The 20,142-nt window shown below is 37.2% G+C and overlaps 4 protein-coding genes across 6 annotated transcripts; 3 read left to right on the top strand and 1 right to left on the bottom strand.

Annotated features, from left to right (window-relative positions):
* The first annotated feature begins 27 nt into the window (after window positions 1-27).
* On the top strand, window positions 28-1,027 carry LOC103846844 (probable ferredoxin-4, chloroplastic). The gene has a single exon (XM_009123852.3). It carries the CDS (start codon window positions 273-275, stop codon window positions 711-713), a length of 441 nt encoding a protein of 146 aa, XP_009122100.1. The 5' UTR covers window positions 28-272; the 3' UTR covers window positions 714-1,027.
* A 335-nt stretch (window positions 1,028-1,362) lies between these two features.
* Window positions 1,363-4,893, top strand: LOC103846843 (protein HEAT INTOLERANT 4). Its single transcript, XM_009123851.3, has 14 exons — window positions 1,363-1,986; window positions 2,225-2,263; window positions 2,367-2,420; window positions 2,536-2,599; window positions 2,768-2,826; window positions 2,936-3,060; window positions 3,160-3,219; window positions 3,510-3,568; window positions 3,725-3,801; window positions 3,901-3,939; window positions 4,052-4,114; window positions 4,200-4,247; window positions 4,336-4,464; window positions 4,568-4,893. The coding sequence occupies exons 1-14, from the start codon at window positions 1,558-1,560 to the stop codon at window positions 4,613-4,615; spliced, it is 1,293 nt and encodes a 430-aa protein (XP_009122099.1). The 5' UTR covers window positions 1,363-1,557; the 3' UTR covers window positions 4,616-4,893.
* Window positions 4,894-6,947: 2,054 nt separating this feature from the next.
* Window positions 6,948-10,689, top strand: LOC103846842 (probable inactive receptor kinase At5g10020). Its single transcript, XM_009123850.3, has 3 exons — window positions 6,948-8,082; window positions 8,160-9,806; window positions 9,882-10,689. The coding sequence occupies exons 1-3, from the start codon at window positions 7,149-7,151 to the stop codon at window positions 10,457-10,459; spliced, it is 3,159 nt and encodes a 1,052-aa protein (XP_009122098.1). The 5' UTR covers window positions 6,948-7,148; the 3' UTR covers window positions 10,460-10,689.
* Window positions 10,462-17,383, bottom strand: LOC103846841 (transcription factor TGA4). Of its 3 annotated transcripts, none has more exons than XM_033281550.1 (10): window positions 15,868-17,341; window positions 15,096-15,273; window positions 14,949-15,020; window positions 14,816-14,875; window positions 14,643-14,720; window positions 14,506-14,569; window positions 14,159-14,430; window positions 13,847-14,074; window positions 13,574-13,775; window positions 10,462-13,263 (listed from the first exon to the last, which is right to left on the bottom strand). In XM_033281550.1, exons 2-9 carry the CDS (start codon window positions 15,261-15,263, stop codon window positions 13,623-13,625), a joined length of 1,095 nt encoding a protein of 364 aa, XP_033137441.1. In that variant the 5' UTR covers window positions 15,264-15,273; window positions 15,868-17,341; the 3' UTR covers window positions 10,462-13,263; window positions 13,574-13,622. The 3 variants fall into 3 exon arrangements, with proteins under 3 accessions (XP_033137441.1, XP_033137442.1, XP_033137440.1); XM_033281549.1 differs by lacking the exons at window positions 10,462-13,263; window positions 15,868-17,341 and adding exons at window positions 15,424-15,487; window positions 15,563-15,705 and having other exon boundaries at window positions 13,597-13,775; XM_033281551.1 differs by lacking the exon at window positions 10,462-13,263 and having other exon boundaries at window positions 13,550-13,775; window positions 15,868-17,383.
* Window positions 17,384-20,142: the final 2,759 nt, after the last annotated feature.

The following is a 20,142-nucleotide window of genomic DNA, read 5'->3' as shown; positions in this document are numbered from 1 at the left end:
ATTTGCAAAACAAGTCCTCAGGTAATGATTTAATTAGCTAAGTTACCTCATACTACTATTTGGACTAATTCAACCTTATCTACATTATGAGTGAATCAGACCACACCACGTTGGTTTGGGAGGCCTCTTGTGAGCTGTGACTACACGTAGCATCTCTCTATGCACGTGTTACATGCATGATCTTCGCGCTGATGTATCATGTATGGCTTTGAATATATAAGTTTTATCTTGATTCATTGTTTTTACACAGTTTCAACCGAATAGAATGCATAATGGATCAATTTGTGCTCTCATGGAGCATCAAACCTCCTCTAATATCAACATCACGTGGTCAACTTATGACCACGCTCAAGAAGCCTTTTTTCTTGTCGTTTTCGCCGTCGTTGAGATTAGGTAATAGTGTGAAGGTGTTTGCAATGGCGTCTAGAAGGGTGAAACTGATTGATCCGGAGGGTGAGGAGAAGGAGATCGAAGTAAAAGAAGGTAGTTGCATACTTGAATCCGCGGAGAACGCGGGGATGGAACTGCCATACTCTTGTAGGTCAGGGACTTGTGGGACGTGTTGCGGGAAGATAGTGTCCGGGAAAGTGGATCAGTCACTAGGTTCTTTCCTTGAAGAAGAGCAGATTCAGAAGGGTTATATACTCACATGCATCGCTCAACCACGAGAGGACTGTGTCGTCTACACCCATAAGCAAACCGATCTTTACTGAGTCCCACAGTCTGGCATTTTGGCATAGTCAGCTGGAATTAACGATGGGTATGTAATTGGTCCTCAATATATAGGCCCGTTTGTTAAAGCCCACTAAGAAATGAAATAATATTGGGCTTTTGTCCAGTTGCAAATATGGATGACTACCACTGGACTTTTATTTATTTCTGTGTGTGACTGTGGGTTTTCTAATATTTTTTAGGTAGGCTTACATTTTCATCTTCATTTTGAGAAAGATTTTCAAACATAAATAACAGAAATAAATAGAACATTGATAAAACAAACAAAAATCCTTATAAACTAAGTAAAATTATATAGTTGGAAGTTAAAATATCATTTTGTAGAATAAATTATATGTACATATGAGTTGTTCACAAAAAAAAAGAAAAAAAAAGAAATGAAAATAATATTAGAGAAATGTAAAAAAATCTGAAAGATAATTCATATCTTATTTAGGTTCACATAAACGGTGGACGCAGCAGCCACACGAGAAAGAAGCCTTCCACATGGTTTCATCAAACTTCCGCCATTCCAAATTTCAAAACAATTAAAATAATCCCGGCAAAATAAAATGTCATTTTAGTTTTGGGCCTTACATTTTTTTTAGCAAACCGGCACCTTATTAAATTTAGGAAAAAAATAAATAAAATTAAAAACCCTATTTTCTTGAAGAGGCGTTGATTTGACGCAGGACAAAGACAACGTTGATGAAATAGATAAATAAGTAAAATAAACCCCTAAATCTGAAATTCGAAATCCCTCGATCCACCGCCATCCCTAGCTTCTATCGCTTCGACGGCGTAGCGTTTCTTCTCAAACTCAGTTTCGATTCTCAGTCAGTTACAATGAAGAAAGGAGCGAAGAGAAAGGGAGCTTCAAAAGCGGGTCGCAAAGGAGCTGTCGCCGATGAGGTGGTTGCCGAGTCTCTCGAGGCGTCGACGCAGGAAGAGAGCCAGCCACAGCCTACGGAAGCAGTCGCTGAGGAGAACGGGGAAGAGGCGAAGGGACACGAGGAAGAGGAAGTTAAGCCGGAGGAGAATCAGGTCGATGATGCTTCGTCTTCCGAGCCGAAGGAGGACGTTAAGGAGGAGGATGGAGATGGAGATGGAGATAAGAAGAAACCTGCGGGTCGCGGTGGTGGTAAGCGAAAGAGGGCGGTGACGAAGAAGGATGTCGAAGTGAAAGAAGAGAAGAAACCGGCTGCGAGAGCTAAGAAAGCTCGAGTGGCTAAACCACAGGAGGAGCCTGAGTACTTCGAGGATGAGCGTAATCTGGTAATGCTTTTAGTCGTGAATATCATTTAAGATCTACCGCTTGGATTAGGCTTCTCGTTTAAGCTATAATATCTTGCTCTTAGTTGCTAGAAAGATGAGTGGGTTTAAGTTATCTTAGTTCCATAAATGGTAATGTCATGGTGGGTTTAAGTTATTGGAGGGGAAGCTTTCATCTTATTCTCATGATATCTTGAAGTTATCTTAATGCTACATGTGCCCTTGTTTTTTTTTTTTGCAGGAGGGTTTGTGGAAGGCAGCATTTCCAGTGGGAACTGAGGTATATTGTTTTGAAGAATTTGACTTCCAACATTTGGAGTTATTGTCTCTGTTGAGAATTCAGTTTGTTCTTTGTGCTTATGTTTGTTAAATTGTGATGGCAGTGGGACAAATTGGATGCAGTTTATGAATTCAATTGGGATTTCAAGAATCTTGAGGTAAGTTGTTTCATGTTTGGACTACATTCTCCAGTTTTGTTGTGTATTGTCGAGTCGACAAGTTTAACAGGGTTGATGAGATTCTGATATTTATGTTTCTTCATCTGTATTTCAGGAAGCGTTGGAGGAAGGTGGTTTGCTCCACGGGAAGAAAGTCTTTGTTTTTGGGTGCACAGAACGTAAGCTGTCTCTCTTGCTCCTGTTCTTGTATTGATTATTGATAGTTGGGGTCCTTGTCCTTAGACTTGTTTATAGCATCTGGCTCTTTTGAAGTGCAGTATGCTCTCTATATTTTCTTGAACATTTGCTTATAATTCCTGTGTAATTTTCTCATTTCATCATTACAGCTCAGTTAGTCCCCTACAAAGGCGCAAACAAGATTGTCCTTGTCCCGGCCGTTGTTGCTGTAAGTTCTTGTTTAAATCTCTGCCAACCTTTGCTTGCTATCGTCGGTCGCTGGATTCAATATCATGTTTTATGATCTTGTGGTGAATTTATCCTTTCTATATTTGCAGGTTGAATCACCTTTTCCACCTTCTGATAAGATAGGAGTCACCTCGGTTCAGAGAGAAGTGGAGGAAATCCTTCCGATGAAGACGATGAAAATGGACTGGCTTCCTTACATTCCGTTTGACAAAAGGTACTTAGTCCATTAGTTCCTCATGCATCTGAACACATTTGTTTACTATTCTTTTTAGAAGGTTTACTAGCATTGACTAATTACTTGTTCTTCCTGCAGAGGTAGACAAGTTGATAGGATGAACTTTCAGATTTTTGTCATGACCTGTACGCAGAGGAGGTAATTAACACGTGTTGTCTTCTCTTATCACTGATACGAGTTAAAAAGATGAATGTATACTCGCTATAAAAGGATTTTTGAGTTCAATTACATATGATATTGACATTAGAACATGAAACCTGGCTTCACGTTGCATCGTTTGTTTCGTCATTTCTGCCGAGTAATTTGTTGTTAGGGAGAAGGATTTTATATATGGGTCTTTAGTATTACGGGTCTCTATTCTCATACATATAGTATTGTTTGAATCTGCCAGTTTTGGTGTACTCAGTTTAGCTTTATATTATCTGCAGAGCTGCTCTCAGACATATGAAGGAAGATCGTGTTAAGAAGTACGAGTACTGCCTGCCGTGTGAGTTTTTTTTTCTCACTACTAATACTAGCTAACATTTGCAGAGTGAGAATCATTTATAGTACATGGCAGGCTATTAGTTTATTCATTGTTATGCATGTGGTAAGCAAATAATATCTGATCTGTCGTTTTTCCTCATTTTTTTTTGCTTTGCAGATTTCTATCAGCCATTCAAGGAAGATGAACTCGAACAGAGTACTGAAGTCCAAATAATGTTCCCCTCTGAACCGCCGGTAAGTCTCCCAGCTAGTAATGAATCTGTTGGAAGTGGCAGTTTACACAAAATGTGTTGTTTTTTTTGATAAGCAAGCTTTAATGTTCTGTTTGTGCAGGTTGTATGTGAGTTTGACTGGGAGTTTGACGAACTTGAGGTGTGTGCCTTTGGCTTTTCTGTAACGATGAAACTTGAAATCACTTCTTCATTTGGCTCAACTCAAGAGCGTATTCAAATTCATTGTATTGATTTTTGTGCATGTATTTCAGGAATTTGTGGATAAACTGATTGCAGAGGAAGCCTTATCTGCAGAACAAAAGGATGAGTTCAAAGTAAGTGGAGCTGTATATATAAGATCAATAGTCAGTTCATGACGGTTGAAGATTTGTCTAAGTTCTTTTGGTTTGTATATCTCAGGAGTATGTCAAAGAGCAAGTTCGAGCTGCAAAGAAAGCTAATCGAGAGGTAAAGTATAATCACGCCAAGATGAATGATATATATTATGTGCTATAGATTGTATAACACTGTTTTGCATACGGAATGATCCTTGCAGGCCAGAGAGGCTCGAAAGAAAGCAATAGAAGATATGAGCGAAGAGACTAAGCAAGCCTTTCAAAGCATGAAGTTCTACAAATTCTACCCTCAGCCTTCACCAGAAACACCAGATGTCAGTGGCGTCAAGGTAAGAACAAAAATTGTTCATCAAACATTTTGAGTATGGTTTGTTAATTGTTACAAAGTCGTTAATATGTAAAATGTGGTTTGCTTGTTTGCTCTTTTTGCAGTCGCCGTTCATCAACAGATACTATGGGAAGGCTCATCAAGTCCTTTGATATCAAATCTTGAGAACCCGGAATAGCTTTTCTTGGCAGCTTCAATAGAAATCAAAACTTATATTTTTAATCACAGGTGCCTCTCAGAAACTTTTTGAGCTTTATTTATATTTATAAAAAAGGCAAGTTTGGACGACAAAATGTACTTTTTACATTTATGAGTTTGTATTCTCCTCCTAGAAATACTTGAGATCTTAGAAGAGTCACGGGAACCAACCTTTTTCGGTGGAAATTTGGAGGCAATAATTTATAATATTATCCTTGAATTTTTTTCTTAATATGCAATTGCATGTTCTAATTATTCTAGATGATTAGTTTACTTAATACTACTATATGCTAAGGAAAGCAGAGTATTTAATAATGGTATTCCAGCTTGTTGTCAAGTTTCGACAATAACAAAATGATATTTATTTTGCTGGACCCAACATTATGTAGAAAGAGAGAGATTGACATATAAATATGTAGACAGTGGAATAACTTTGGCATCTTTCATTTTATGATTAGAGAAAATGACATTCTAAAAAGGACCAAATAAATTGACTCTTCAAGATCTATGTTCATATTTTGCATATCAAAAAATTTGTCGCGACAAATTTGATTGATGTATACATATTCCAAGTGGGAATATATTATCAATCAGTCAAACAGTGCCATAAATTTCTAAAAGAAAATGATTAATTTCAATCCTAGCATATATTGTAAGTTAAGTATACCAAATGACCATGGATCTTCATCAACCTCCAGGCTCCAGCTAACAATAATGAACTTTTCTTACTTGTAAAATTCATTTCATTGGGTTGGATGAAATGTAAAATGTAATTTTTAGTCAAAACGTTCAAACAACCTAACCCTTGTTCATTAATATTTTTGCTAATTGTAAATTTAAGATCATCAAAATGATGTTTACGTAGCTAATTTGTGTTTATAATGTATGCCATTCGGATCAACCAATTCTTCTAAACAGAAATTAGCTCTAAGAGTTCTAAAATAGCAAACAAAATTTGACATGTTGGTTCATAAGAATCGCAGAATGACACACCCCGTTCTTGTCTCCCCGTCCCGTTTAACGACGGTGTTGCCGCGTTGCACTTCTCCGTCACGTATCGATTGCATCATGTTAAGAAGGTGGGTTGGTGCGAATTTTCTCAAGAAAAGAAAAAAACAAGACAGAACGACTCAACGACATGCCATTGTCTTTTCCAGTCTGTTTTTTTACTTATCTGCAAACTAATCATATTCCTTCCACCACTTCTTTTTCTTCTATATATATCTTTTTCTAATTTATATCGAAGATATTTTTAACTAACATATTTGATAGAGAAAAAAACTAGGATAACACCAAACCAAGTTTTTGTTCCCAAAGTAGCACTCAAGGCTCAAAGTCACAAAAATAGGTTTTATTAAAGAGGTAAATATACACTTATACCCCTTGGGTTAATTAATCCAAATCTTAGGGTTTAGAGTTAAGGGGTGGGGTTTTGGAATTAGGGTTTAAAATTTTATAAAAAATAAATACTAAAATAAAAAATAAAATTTTAAAAACAGTTTCAAAAAGTTTTTTTAAATTATAAAAAGAAAATTTGAAAAAAAATAGAACAAAATTTCAAAAAAAATTTATAAAAATTTCGAATCTGAAAACATATAATCTGAAACTATAAAAAAGTTTCTTTTTATTTTTATTTTTGTTTGTTTATTTAATTTTAAACCAAAAGTATTAGAGATATTTTACCCTTTAATGAATGTCATTTTTGTGACTTTTTCCTTCTAGTGCTATTTTTGAGACATAAACTTCAAAAGTTGACAATTGACCTATTTGGTATACCTTTATCGTAATTCTAGTCCACTGAGTACGTTATGAATTATTGTTTTGGTTAGCTAGTTAGGGCATCAGCATCAATGAACCTTAAGGGAGGTTAATAACTTTAATTTTTTATTATTATTTTTTTTAATTTTTCTGTTTGATTTAAAAAAAAAAAAAAAATTAAGCGGACTAATCACGGGCCGCCACGTGGCGTGGGGCCTGCGATACAGTGATGAACCAGGTTCATCCCAGTGACCCTACAAGAGCTGAGTTCACCAAAAATAAAATATTTTAATATATTTTTTTTTGGGGAAATGTGTGAACTTCTGCATTGAACCTTCAATGCAGATGCTCTTAAAGGAAGAAAATCAAATGACAAAACTCATAATTGGTATTTTTTTTTAAAATGAAACTATAATCGGAAGCTATTAAGTAATTTGATTGACAGAAAATGTAAAGTAATCTCATCACTAATTGCTTTGACAAAAAAGAAAAGACATACCATAATAAATAACAAAGTAAATTAATATAAAAAATTCTGTTACAGTAAAACCTCGAACACTCTCTCTCTTCACACACACAACACACAGCACACACAACACTCTCTCTCTTTCTTCTTCCCTCTTCCAATTTTCCAGAATCTAGGGTTTCGAGTTCCAATCCCTAAATCTCCGTCTCACTGTCATGAATCTATAAGGTTTACGTCCTCCGTTCACATTCTCTCCGGGCTAAATGAGTCCTCCTCTCCACACTACTCTCGCTCTCTGCTTCATCTCTCTCCTCCTCCTCGGAGCCAACGCCGTGACCGAGCCCGAGCTCCGATCTCTACTCGAGTTCCGCAAAGGCATCCGCGACGAGTCCTCCAACCAGCGCATCTCATGGTCCGCCACGAGCAGCCTCACCGACCCCTCCACTTGCCCCGAGAACTGGCCCGGTATCTCCTGCGACGCGGAAACCGGTTCAATCGTCGCAATTAATCTCGACCGGCTCGGTTTATCCGGAGAGCTTAAATTCAGCACGCTAACCGGTCTCACCTCTCTCCGTAACCTCACGCTATCCGGAAACAACTTCTCGGGCCGGGTCGTGCCTTCCCTCGGAGCCATCTCGTCGCTCCAGAGATTAGATCTGTCGGATAACGGATTCTACGGACCCATCCCGGGTCGGATCTCGGATCTCTGGAACTTGAATTACCTCAATTTGTCCGCCAACAAGTTCGCGGGCGGGTTCCCGGGCGGGTTTCGTAACCTCCAGCAGCTGAGATCTCTCGATTTGCGCGGGAACGAGATTTGGGGAGACGTTGGCGAGATTTTCGCCGAGCTGAAGAACGTCGAGTTCGTTGACCTGAGCTCTAACCGCTTCCACGGCGGCTTCTCGGCTTTATCCAACGTTTCAGCCATCTCCAACACTCTCCGCCACTTGAATCTGAGCCACAACGCGTTGAACGGAGGATTCTTCAGCGGTGATTCGATTGGTTCGTTCAAGAGCCTCGACGTTGTTGATCTGGAGAATAATCAGATTAACGGCGAGTTGCCGAGTTTCGGATCGCAGCCTGGGTTGAAGATCTTGAAGCTCGCGCGTAACGAGCTGTTCGGTACGGTGCCTGAAGAGCTGCTGCAGAGTTCGATTCCGTTGCGAGAGCTTGATCTTAGTCAAAATGGCTTTACAGGTGAATTGAAAAAAAAATATTTGATTTTTCAGGGAAATTTTATAATTTCTTGACTGTAATTTATTATTCAAGTGCAGGATCAATTAGTGAAATCAATTCGACGACTTTAACTGTGTTGAATCTTTCCTCCAACGGCTTGTCTGGTGATCTTCCATCGAGTTTTAAAAGCTGCTTAGTGATAGATCTGAGTGGGAACACCTTCTCAGGAGATGTCTCTGTTGTTGGAAAGTGGGAAGCTACTCCAGAGTTTCTTGATCTGAGCTCAAACAGCTTGTCAGGAGCCTTGCCGAACTTCACTTCTGCGTTTTCAAGGTTAAGTGTGTTGAGCATCAGGAATAACTCTGTCTCCGGTGGCTTGCCTTCTCTGTGGGATGATTCAGGGGCTTCTCAGTTCTCTGTGATTGATCTCAGTTCGAATAAGTTCAGCGGCTTGATCCCGCAAAGCTTCTTCGCTTTTGCAAGCTTGAGAAGTTTGAATCTTTCTATGAATAGCTTGGAAGGGCCGATTCCTTCTCGTGGCTCGCGTGCTAGTGAGCTTATGGCTATAAGTTCTGATCCTCAGATGGAGTTGCTTGATCTCTCGACTAACTCTCTGACGGGTGCGTTACCCGGAGATATAGGTACAATGGAGAGAATTAGAGTGCTGAATGTTGCTAATAATAAGCTGTCAGGGGAACTTCCAAGCGAACTCAACAAGCTTACTAGCCTTGAGTTTCTTGACTTGTCAAACAATGATTTCAAGGGTCAGATTCCTGAGAAGCTTCCTTCCGGAATGGCGAGGTTCAACGTGTCCTACAACGACCTATCAGGGACCATTCCGGAAAACCTCAGAAGCTATCCGCATTCATCGTTTTACCCTGGTAACTCCAAGCTAAGACTCCCTGGTGGGACTCCATTGGGTTCTTCGAATGGTGTGCTGGCTGTGCATCAGAAAGCACATGATCATCATTCGAGGCTTAGCATAAAGATAGCTATCATTGTTGCTTCAGTTGGAGCAGCTCTTATGGTTCTTTTTGTTTTGTTTGTCTATCATCGAACACAGCTCAAGGACTTTCATGTGCGGAACCAAGCCACGACTAGAGACGCCAAGTTTGGACGCTCTTCTCGCCCCTCCTTCCTCAACTTCACCTCAAACGCTGAACAACAGTCGTCATCCTTGAGCTTCTCAAACGACCACTTGCTCACCGCAAATTCAAGGTCGTTATCCGGGATACCAGGATCCGAACCTGAAATAACTGAGCAGGCTTTACCCGCAGCTTCAGCCACTACGATCCCTAACCTCCTTGATGATTACCCCGCCACATCTGGACGGAAGTCTACTTCAGGAGGCTCCCCTCTATCCTCACCCCGTTTTAGCGATCAGCCTGTGATGTTAGATGTGTACTCACCAGATCGTCTGGCTGGAGAACTCTTCTTTTTAGATGTCTCGTTAAAACTCACAGCAGAGGAGTTATCACGAGCTCCTGCAGAAGTTCTAGGTAGAAGCAGCCATGGGACATTATACAAAGCGACTCTGGATAATGGGCATATGTTGACCGTGAAGTGGTTGAGAGTTGGACTCGTGAGACATAAGAAAGACTTTGCCAAGGAAGCTAAAAAAATCGGGTCGTTAAAACATCCAAACATCGTCCCATTGAGAGCGTACTATTGGGGTCCCAGAGAGCAAGAAAGGCTTCTTCTCTCTGATTACATGGGAGGAGAAAGCTTGGCCATGCATCTATACGGTTAGGAGCTCTTTTTAATCAGAGTCTCTTTTTACTTCTTTACTGTCTCTAAAAGTAAATCGCCTTTCTCTGCAGAGACTACTCCTCGGAGGTATTCTCCAATGTCTTTCATCCAAAGACTAAAAGTTGCGGTTGAAGTGGCGCAATGTCTTCTTTACCTTCACGATAGGGCGATGCCACACGGGAACTTAAAGCCAACAAACATAATCCTCACAAGTCCTGAGAACACAGTGCGAATAACCGATTACTGTATTCACCGTCTGATGAGTTCATCTGGTGTAGCCGAACAGATACTAAACATGAGTGCACTTGGTTACTCAGCTCCTGAACTTGCATCAGCTTCAAAACCAGTTCCAACGCTCAAATCCGATGTCTATGCGTTTGGGGTGATTCTTATGGAGCTTCTGACTAGACGGAGCGCAGGTGACATAATCTCAGGCCAATCAGGAGCCGTTGATCTGACGGATTGGGTGAGGTTGTGTGATCAGGAAGGTAGGAGAATGGATTGCATAGACAGAGACATTGCAGGTGGGGAAGAATTCTCAAAGACAATGGAGGATGCACTTGCTATTGCAATCAAGTGCATTGCTTCTGTAAATGAAAGGCCTAACATCAGACAAGTTCTTGATCTTCTTAGCTCATTATCTTCTTGAGATTTGTTTTTTTTTTGTTCTTTTGTATATCTCCATGGATATGTCTTCATCCATCATCCCATTTTTTCTGGTTTTATGTTTCTTTAGTAGTTTGATCAGATGATTCAGATCCTCAGGTGTTCTTACATTTTTATATTTTGTCGATTATTTTTCCCTCCCTTTGTAAAGGTAGAAGAAAAACTGATCCCATTGATTCTGACAGAACAAAGTTTGGGTTTGGGTTTGGTTTATTGATTTTCTTAAATTTAAATCATTTTTTCTTTCCTCCTATTGTGTGATTATATGATACGGTAATTATTATAAACATCATCACAAGCGATTATATATAATATTACATAAAAAACCAACTGTAGAGAACTTGGTTTCCAAAGCAACAACCTTCACGTTGCTGATCACATTTACAACATTCCTCAAAGCCACAAGAAAAGAATCATCATCATCTTATTACCATATAAAACACCAGGCTTATGTTCTTGTTTAAAATCCACTCACCAACAATCTAATCTCCTTAACTACGAACTACGAAGTGATGTCTACTGTTTTGGCTGACAAAGCTCTAGTCCAAGTTATGTGGAGAATAAATCTGCGAAGGACCGTTCTCCACTTTATCAGTCTTAAGTGCTCCAACCGTAGACATGAGAAGTGTGTATCGGCTTAGAATCAACTTTTTCCCAAGTTTCTGTCTACCCTGTTAACCCTTCTAACTTCAAGTCCTTTAGAAGCAACTCCTTCTCATGTTTCGATTTGTTAGGATCCATATAAACATTAAGAAGGGATGTACTATGTATACTGGCTACACCTTTGGTATTGCTACTAACGCTTTTAACCTATGCACAAAACACACCAACACCACATTTTTTTATGGTTTTGTTTTATACTTTACCATGGACTCTTTCTACTCATCAACTGAATTCATGGAGGCTACCACACTTTGAGATTTCTAGGCAGAACTCTTTGTTACCAATTTTGCTGCTTGGCGATTAATAAGGTCTCTATCTCTATCTAACCATGGATTTGAAATTCCAAAATATAATGATTATTACGCTTGAAGTGGTTAAAGACACAAATATATTTAAATAAACAAAGTTTATGGTAAAACAAACTTAGAAATACTCCGGTTTATTCTGGTTATCATAAAGTGAAAGTTTTTATTAACAAAAGCCACTGTTCATAAAATGGTATTTACAAATTTCGAAACAATTCTAAGAATTATATTCTCCATGTTTCATAATATATGATGTTTTGAATTATTGCACAAAAATAAAAAAATTATATTTTTCTGTAAAACATTTTTAAAGATATAAGTTTAAAATCGTTCAATCGTCAATTTTTATTCTCCTCCCCATCCCACCCCATCACCCCCTCATCCAAGTCCCTTAGACCACTGAACCTGCTTGGTGAGGATTGAAAGTAGCGGTATTGGTCGTCGGAAGCTGATCTTGTTGATTCTTTTTCACCTTCGATCATTCTGTGAAAAAACCTGGGATTTGACCTGAGAAATATCTTCAGAACGCAAAGAATCACGCAAGTGGTATGCATTGAGTGAATAGTTTTGCAATCTTATGATCATTCATCATTATCATGTACCCATCAAACATGTAATTATCAACCACCTCAATAAGAGGAAGAACATGAAACTAAGGGAGGCGTGAACGAGTTGGATGAAACTGAGAGAGGCGTGAACGAGTTGGAGTTCGTTGAAGATCTCCAAAAAGTGCCAAGATTGTTAAAACTATAGTAGCACATCACGAGGGGAAACTTTTGATCCTAACAACTCTTGATACAATGGATCATTTGGATCATTTTAGTGGATGAAATATGTAATTAGTTTAGTTGATATTTGAACTTATTGTATCTTGATTAGCTTCTTAGAGCAATTTCACTGAAAGATACTCAAAATGATATTTTACTAATTATAAAAAGAAACATTAGAAAAATCTGAGAAAAGAATAATATCTCAAAAGTAATTAAAGTGAGAATGAAACAATAGAATATAAGATTAATTTATGTTGTATTTATTTGATTTATTTTCGTTATAAGATGATGGAGATTATAAGAGATTGTAAGTCGTTTGCCTTGTCTTTTTAATGCTCACATTTTTCAGTTAATTCAACTACTCATTCATGTGACCATTTCTTGAAATCTTGTCCTAAAAACCCTTATCTCATGACCATACAATATTTAGATACCAACTAAGTTTCATATATGTAGGGAAACATATAACATACATAATGATGTACTATGATTGTACTAGCACATAAAACTTGATAAAACTGTATATACTTTGAAAAACACACATTAGGTATGGATCATCTTATGAGTATGTGTAAAGTGGAACAACAATAAGAACACATTCAATTTCAAGTATGGCAAGTGTTCAATGACTTGCCTCGTGTTGTGAGGCTTCAAGCTTTTGTTCAAACTCAAAGAAAAGCATCCAAAGAGTTGTCCAGATAATTGAGTTTCGTAGAGAAAATTTGTCTTTTATCTTCTGATCTACTTCCTTTTCTTTTACTTCTTTTTTTAGCAACTTTCTACTTTCTCTTATATTGTCCACTAAAGTAATATAAATTAAAGATCCTATGCGGCCATTCAACATATATCTTCTGATCAATTTTTCTTTCCTCCTATTTGTGTGATTATATGATTCCGTAATTATTATAAACATCACACTATAACATATAATATACAACAAGCAAATCATACATGTTTACAGCTTGGGTTTCTAAAGCCACAAGCTTTACGTTGCTGATCATATTTATAACTTTCCTCAAAGCCGCAAGAGAAGAATAATTATTATACTAGGCCTGTTCGTTTACTAAACGCGCTGCGTCAACACTAGCGGCTGAAATTTGTTTGTAATTTTCTTCTGCACTGATCGCTGGTGAAGGAAAAACGAGAACGCGCGTTAGAATGATCGATGGAATCCAGTGATGTTTTTGCCGCTGAAATAACTAGCGTCACTGTTTATCTTTTCTTTCTCTTCTTTGCGACTGAAAAACATGGATGCTCTTCCATTCTTTCTTTTCTCTCTTCGTTAAGTTCTCTCATTTTCCCTTTAAACTCAGCCGCTAGTATTGACGCAGCGCGTTAAGTAAACGAACAGGCCTACTATCATCAGACACAAGCTTATGTTCTTGTTCTTGAAATTTAATCTCTTTGCTTAAGTTGGTTCACGTTGCCGAGTTTCCCAACTCGAGCTTAAAGCTCTAAGCCGTTGAAAATATTCACCTAATGCTAACAATCCTCTAGCCGCTTGTCTTGTGGTTAAGATCCGATGCATCTGTTGCAATGTCTCATGTCTCAAATGATCAGCCTACAACAAAAAAACAACAACAGTTCTTAGTCCTAATAATCTCTCATTAGTATTAAATATTTCTTCCTTACCTGATTAACAAAGCTGACCAAAGCCTCCAATCTCTCCATAGCAGAAGTTATTTGAGGAACATAACTTCCTTCACCGAGTTCCCCAGCTGCTACACTCTCTGCTAACGTATGTTGCAGTTTCTCCATACCTTGAGATACAGCATCTTCCGCTTGTTGACATGATTGCCTCAAGTTACATACATCCAAAACTTGTTGATCCATCATAGGATCAAAATGCGGTAACAAAACCTAACCAGAACCAAAAAAAGAATCTATATATATCCAAAACCATTGTCGAAAAAAGCCATTTAACTTGAGATTTTTTCTGAGTACCTTGAGAAGCTCTGAGGGTCTAAACCCACCTATCCACAAGAAAAACCGCTCTGCTGAAGTTTTCCACATTCCCGACATGATGTAGAAGACATCTAGTTTTGCAGCGGCTGACTTCATTCGGAAGAGTTGAAAGTAATGTTTCATGGCATTGTCAACTAGCAAACGAAGCTCAATATCGCTGACTTGTCCGTTTAAAACAGTTCTTAGCTCGCTTATCTGCCTGTTCTGTTCTTCCACCCAGTGTCCATACTCCATCTCAAATGCAACTATACCTAACATCAACAAAAAAAACAAATAAATTTTGAAACTTGAAATGATTCTATCAAAAAAGGTGAAATGATTCAAACCTGAGCACATGTTATCTGAGAAACTAAGGGCATTAGTATCTACACGGTTACTCGCATAGAAACCCTGCAACATTATATATGATCATACATCATTATATCCACAAGATACTTTCGGAAGAAAAATAAAGATAACAAACCTGCTGTCTAGCACGATCAAGTTCTTGCTCTAAGTGAATTAGCTTCAACCGGCTTGTCTCTAGCTGCTGAACATAAGCCTGACAAGACAAGACTCCAAAACTCAGTTTTAACAAAACAAAAACATAACTACTTCATGAGTTGCTGCAATTAATGGAACATAAAAGTATCATACTTTCTTGCGAAGACGACTTTTCTTAGCTGCCTCACGATTCTGTGCAAGCCGTCTCTGTGTCTGTGGAGATATAAAGATTATAAATTCACAAAGAGCACCAAAGAAGTTACGATGAGCTATTATAAAAACTGACCTTATCAGGATGTCTAGATGTGGAAGCCTCTTGGTCAAACTTGTGAGGAGTTCCTTCTGTTCCATCTTCACTCTGAAAACAAAGGCAACCGTTAGTTTCTGAATTAAAATAAACGAGAGAACTTAAAACAAATATGAAAAGTGTTACCAAGCTGTATGGTTTTTGGTTCGTGGGGATGATGATAGAGTTGGGAGTATAGAAGCCTCCTCCATTGTTCTTGAAGCTTTCTTCCCACATAGTACCTATTTGGTTGAGTGGGTCGTAGATTTCAAACCTTGTCGGTGGAACAAAATGTGTGGAAGTTGTTGTGTTCATGTTTCCTCAACTGGCAAAAAAACAATAGATACATACAAAACTTCATTAATCAAAAAAAAAAAACTCAAGATCAAAATCAAGAACTGCAACGAAGATACATATAAAGAAATGACAATAAAAATAAAAAGAAAAAGGGAGGCTGTGGCTTTAAGTCATTTACCATCACCCAAATAGTCAACGCTACCTCTCCTACTTGTTACCACAAGCTCTACATCGGACTAATGCTATACACCAGAAAGACCCTGTTCTTACTAGTGTTTTTTAAAAAGGTACAGTATAATGAAGAAAAAATTCAATACCAAACTATAGTGTCAGTGTCAGTCATTGGATCTCACTGTAACTCTTTCTTTTAGCTACCTAATGGTGGACCATCTTCAACACCTCCCCATAAGGAAAATAAAAGAAGTTCCATTACTCTCTCTCTCACTGATTTGATTTAACACTTTGGTTCTTGCACATAAAAGTCAATATTTAGATCAAAGGTAGCTCGGAGAAGAAGAGAGATACACAAGCAAAAATATCACATAGATACGAAACAGTTAGAGTTTTGCAATAAACCCTAGGCAAAGGAGAAAAAAATCATTTAGAGGTTTAACGGTCGAACCTTCTTCTCGTCTTTTGCGTCAAAAGGGAAGGCGAACTTTTCCCGCGGAAACCATGAAATGAAACCAAAAGCAATGGAGTTTTTTCACTTTCAGCGACGAAACCTGACGGAAAAGCCCAGAAAAACAGCAGTTATGATCGGTCTGATAGAATCTCTTTCTCTAGTCTTGTCATCTCGAGGAAGAAGAAGAAGAATCATATGCGAGAAGACGACAACTTAAAAAGAGAGAGACATTTAGACAGAATTTTTAAAATGTTCGTCTCTTTTTGTTTGGTTGGTTCTTCGGTGACTTTTGTCTTTACGCAATTAGCAAACAACCGAATATACTTACTACAATATTGGATTTTTTTTACATTTTTATTCTATTTACTTCATAGTCTTTTGTTGTTTTTGGAATTTATAAAACACCATCCAAACAAAAGTACCACTAATATTTAGACCAAAAGATAAGTGATTATATGTTCATAATCATTTATTTCGATCAATCATGTAATATTTGAAGGTTTTAGCTCTGCCAAGCAATGCTTGTGTAATGTAGTTCCTTTAGTATTTCTTTTAATTTTTTTAAGGCATGATATTTTGTTTATGCTCACAGAAGGAAATTAATGGCTTGTAGCTCGAACAAAAACATTGATGTATTATTATTAAAAAAATGCCACAACTTTTTTAAAAAAAATCACATATTCGTCTTGTTCGTATTTCATAATATTATATACTGAAAAAAAAACGAACTTCATTTTGCGAAGGAATCAGCTGACAAAGAATATTACAATATATATGATTTAGAAAAGATTGGCTCTTCAAGTCGCATAGGAGACATTTGTGTGACCCAACTTCTTCTGGCCACTTGCCTCTTTGCTTTTAATTCTAATCACAATATGTGATTTGGTGCATAAGATTTCATACGTTTTATAAATCATGTTCACGTATTGCATTGTTTGCCTGACATCATATGATTGAGTATGTCCTCATACATCATGATGTGAGGTTTACTTTCCAATATGCTCTCCGAACACAAAACACCAGTAAACAAAAGTAATATAATATTTTATAAACTCGTGTGTTACAGACATTCGTACCAATAGTATACATGTCATGTGTTAAAGTGATACCATTCACGTGATAGTGGACGTATCCACTCGTTCCACTTAAGAGGTTTTATCCGTTGAATGATTGATTTGTGAATTTTCTTTTAACATACTGTCGACGTATTACATGATATTGCTATAATTTCAACAAAAAGAACGATATGTTAATGTATTATATTCGAATACAATGAAAACAAAGAATTTCGAAGAAAGATGAATTAATGAGACACAACGCACAAACTCTTTGCTTGTGCGTTTGCCTATTTGTGGAATTATTCTCAAGTGCTCTTATGAAATATAGTGACACTTAAAAAATAAGTGTTGCTAGCTATTGAGTATATTGTTGTTTATGTATTGAAGCTATATTCCTAAGAGTCTCATCCCCAGTTAGATAAATTAATCAACGTATAACGTATCTATTTTACATTCTTACTAGAGTTTGGATCAGATGATATATCATACATACAAATCAGAAGGATTTTTTTTTTGTTGGAACCAAAGAAAGAACGCAAAGAAGAAAGTTGAGGATGTCTTTGCGACATTCTCCTAAGACAAATGGGAACTATCATCATTTTAAGATTACCTTGCTTTTTCCTCTCTTTCCTTTTGGTTCCTTTGACTACATTTTTTTTATCTTCTATTACTTTTGTTTTCTTCCTTCTCATCCCCTATTGATTATCTTCAAAAATAAAATGAAATATTTGTATCCAGAACTTTTACAGACGGGGCCGTCTTCTGCTCATCATCAGTTCTTTGTGTGTGTATAATGGCAGTTTTAGTTGAATTAAAAGATCAATTATCGGAAACCGTACTATTAGGATTGTCGTGGACTATAGAGTGTGGCCCTGGTGGATCCAGGGAAAGGGAGCTATTTCTCTCTTTCAACTATTGGGCTTTTATCATAAACCCATCAATGATATCAGGCCCAATGGATTTCGGGTTTGAAATGATTTTAAATACTTCACAGCTTTACACTTTTTTTTTGTTTGGCTAACGCGATCCACTAATGACTCATCAATTGTAATGACTAAAATAAGATCAGGATACGTATTATATGCACCGACAAAACTTTATTTGTTTTGACAAATATTCGGTTCACCTGCCACTGGTGTGCTATTTTCTAAGTTTCTAACTATTTTTTTTTTCTTTTGCGCACGAACCGGTTTTATCTCTTTTCTTTACTATTCAGACACAGTCAAGTAATTCAATCCCTCCAATGTATCTCACAATGTCCTGGTCTGGTATACTACTTCTGATCACAACGCTCTAGCTTTCACTTGCAAAAGCTTTTGATGCTAAAGTTCTCTGCTAAAGATGCGATAATTTCTTTTGTTTAAGAGTAAAACAAATTCTGCTCTGTTTTATTTACCACCATTCGCAATACTTTCCAGTCAAAAGCCATCATGAATCATAAAATGATAAACATATTACATAATTCTATATTTATTTTTTCAGAATAAAAACATATTATACATTTGTAAACTAAAAAGCGGTGGAGAAGACTGATTTCAAAATTCAACGAACTATAAAAAGAAGTTTTCTTTATATACCTTTTATTCTTCTAAAAGACGAATTTACATTATATTTATTAAACTTATAATAGATTATCACAAGATCCGCTGTAGCACACTGGCTAAGTCCTCTTGAGAGAGGTGAGTATTCCGGGTTCGAAGCCCGGCAGCAGAATATTTATTTTTGTAATAATTTTTTAACTAACGTTCTAGTTTCTATATGTATAACTATATAAAACGTAAGTGAATAAATTATCACAAGATCCGCTGTAGCACACTAGCTAAGTCCTCTCGAAGGAGGTGAATATTCCGGGTTCGAAGTCTGGCTGCAGAATATTTATTTTTGTAATAATTTTTTAACTAACGTTCTAATTTCTATATGTATAGCTATATAAAACGTCAGTGAATAGATTATCACAAGATCCGCTGTAGCACACTGGCTAAATCCTCTCGAGAGAGGTGAATATTCTGAATTCGAAGTCCGGCAGCGGAATATTTATTTTTGTAATAATTTTTTAACTAAAGTTTTAGTTTCTATATGTATAGCTATATAAAACGGCAGTGAATAAGGCTGAACCTTTGTTTCTTTCTATTCTGAACAATTTACTTCTTTTTTTTTTTCCTTTTGCGGAGGAACCGGTTTCTGTATGTATATATATTTTGTTTTATATGCCTCTCCAATGTATCTAACAATGTACTGATCTGGTACTATACATAGTGATCTAGCTTTCACTTGCAAAAAGGTTTGATGGTAAATACTATTATTACACTTACTGACTCACATCGATCGGTGCACATGGTATCAATAAACCGACCGTCGCCAACCTTTTCCAGAAACTACCAAAAGCCAATAGAAATCAATTACGATAAGAATAACAAATAATCAAACATTTTCCACTGGAATAAATAAATATAAATAAAATAATGGGATGATCCTTATCCGAAACCGCACGTTAAAGCAATATAAATAGCTTACGTGTTGAATGTATGTTTTGTCATAAAGATTGGAAGATAACCAATAGAGAGATTGATTCAATGGCTGACATAGCACTACTAGTGGTGGAGGAATACGAGCGGAGGCTGAAGCTAACGTCGGAGAAAGCATCAAACTCGGCGGAGATCGGAGGGTGGAATGATTTTCCGGCGAGGGTGAAGATGTTTGGGAGTGATCAGGAAAAGAGGATGGAGAGTTTGAAGAGGAAACTTGAAGCCAAATCTCAGTTTGCTCTTGCCGTCTCTAACGGCTTCTTTTCTGCTTAACTATATATATGCTGTTCTTTTTCTTCTTCTACAAATTTGTTTGACGATATGTGTAATCGATCTGTAAATTTATACTTTTGTAAGATATACGACTGATGCATTCGAGGGAAAATAAGTCGATAACTCTAAAACTGAGAAACATGTGACGAATAATATTCTTGGGTATCAAGAGGACAAACGGGGTCTTAATCATAAGTCCATTCAATATCTATGTCAAATAACTACGCTAGTGGCGGCAACAGTGACCCAATAGACAAAACACTTAACCAGTTATATAATTTACAAAATGACTACATGTTGTATTTAGAAAAATACTCTAAAAACATAATATTTCTTGTAATGAGTCTAATGAGTACAAGTCTAATTAATTATGTTTAAGTTGATATAATCTTTCATGATTTTGGTCTGAACGTGTT

Source organism: Brassica rapa, chromosome A10 (assembly GCF_000309985.2).
Source record: "Brassica rapa cultivar Chiifu-401-42 chromosome A10, CAAS_Brap_v3.01, whole genome shotgun sequence".
Taxonomy (NCBI): domain Eukaryota; kingdom Viridiplantae; phylum Streptophyta; class Magnoliopsida; order Brassicales; family Brassicaceae; genus Brassica; species Brassica rapa.
Note: the sequence above shows the minus strand (reverse complement) of the source record. Positions and strands in the feature narration are given on the sequence as shown.

Bases quoted from the DNA above. Each gene is read 5' to 3' on its own strand.
- LOC103846842 (XM_009123850.3), top strand. From the start codon at position 7,149: ATGAGTCCTCCTCTCCACACTACTCTCGCTCTCTGCTTCATCTCTCTC. The intron at 8,083-8,159 runs GTGAATTGAAAA...ATTCAAGTGCAG, and splicing joins TAGTCAAAATGGCTTTACAG to GATCAATTAGTGAAATCAAT. The intron at 9,807-9,881 runs GTTAGGAGCTCT...CTTTCTCTGCAG, and splicing joins CTTGGCCATGCATCTATACG to AGACTACTCCTCGGAGGTAT.
- LOC103846841 (XM_033281551.1), bottom strand. From the start codon at position 15,263: ATGAACACAACAACTTCCACACATTTTGTTCCACCGACAAGGTTTGAA. The intron at 14,876-14,948 runs GTCAGTTTTTAT...ATATCTCCACAG, and splicing joins CATCTAGACATCCTGATAAG to ACACAGAGACGGCTTGCACA. The intron at 14,075-14,158 runs GTACTCAGAAAA...GGTTCTGGTTAG, and splicing joins GACCCTCAGAGCTTCTCAAG to GTTTTGTTACCGCATTTTGA.
- LOC103846843 (XM_009123851.3), top strand. From the start codon at position 1,558: ATGAAGAAAGGAGCGAAGAGAAAGGGAGCTTCAAAAGCGGGTCGCAAA. The intron at 2,421-2,535 runs GTAAGTTGTTTC...TCTGTATTTCAG, and splicing joins GGGATTTCAAGAATCTTGAG to GAAGCGTTGGAGGAAGGTGG. The intron at 2,600-2,767 runs GTAAGCTGTCTC...TCATCATTACAG, and splicing joins TGTTTTTGGGTGCACAGAAC to CTCAGTTAGTCCCCTACAAA.
- LOC103846844 (XM_009123852.3), top strand. From the start codon at position 273: ATGGATCAATTTGTGCTCTCATGGAGCATCAAACCTCCTCTAATATCA.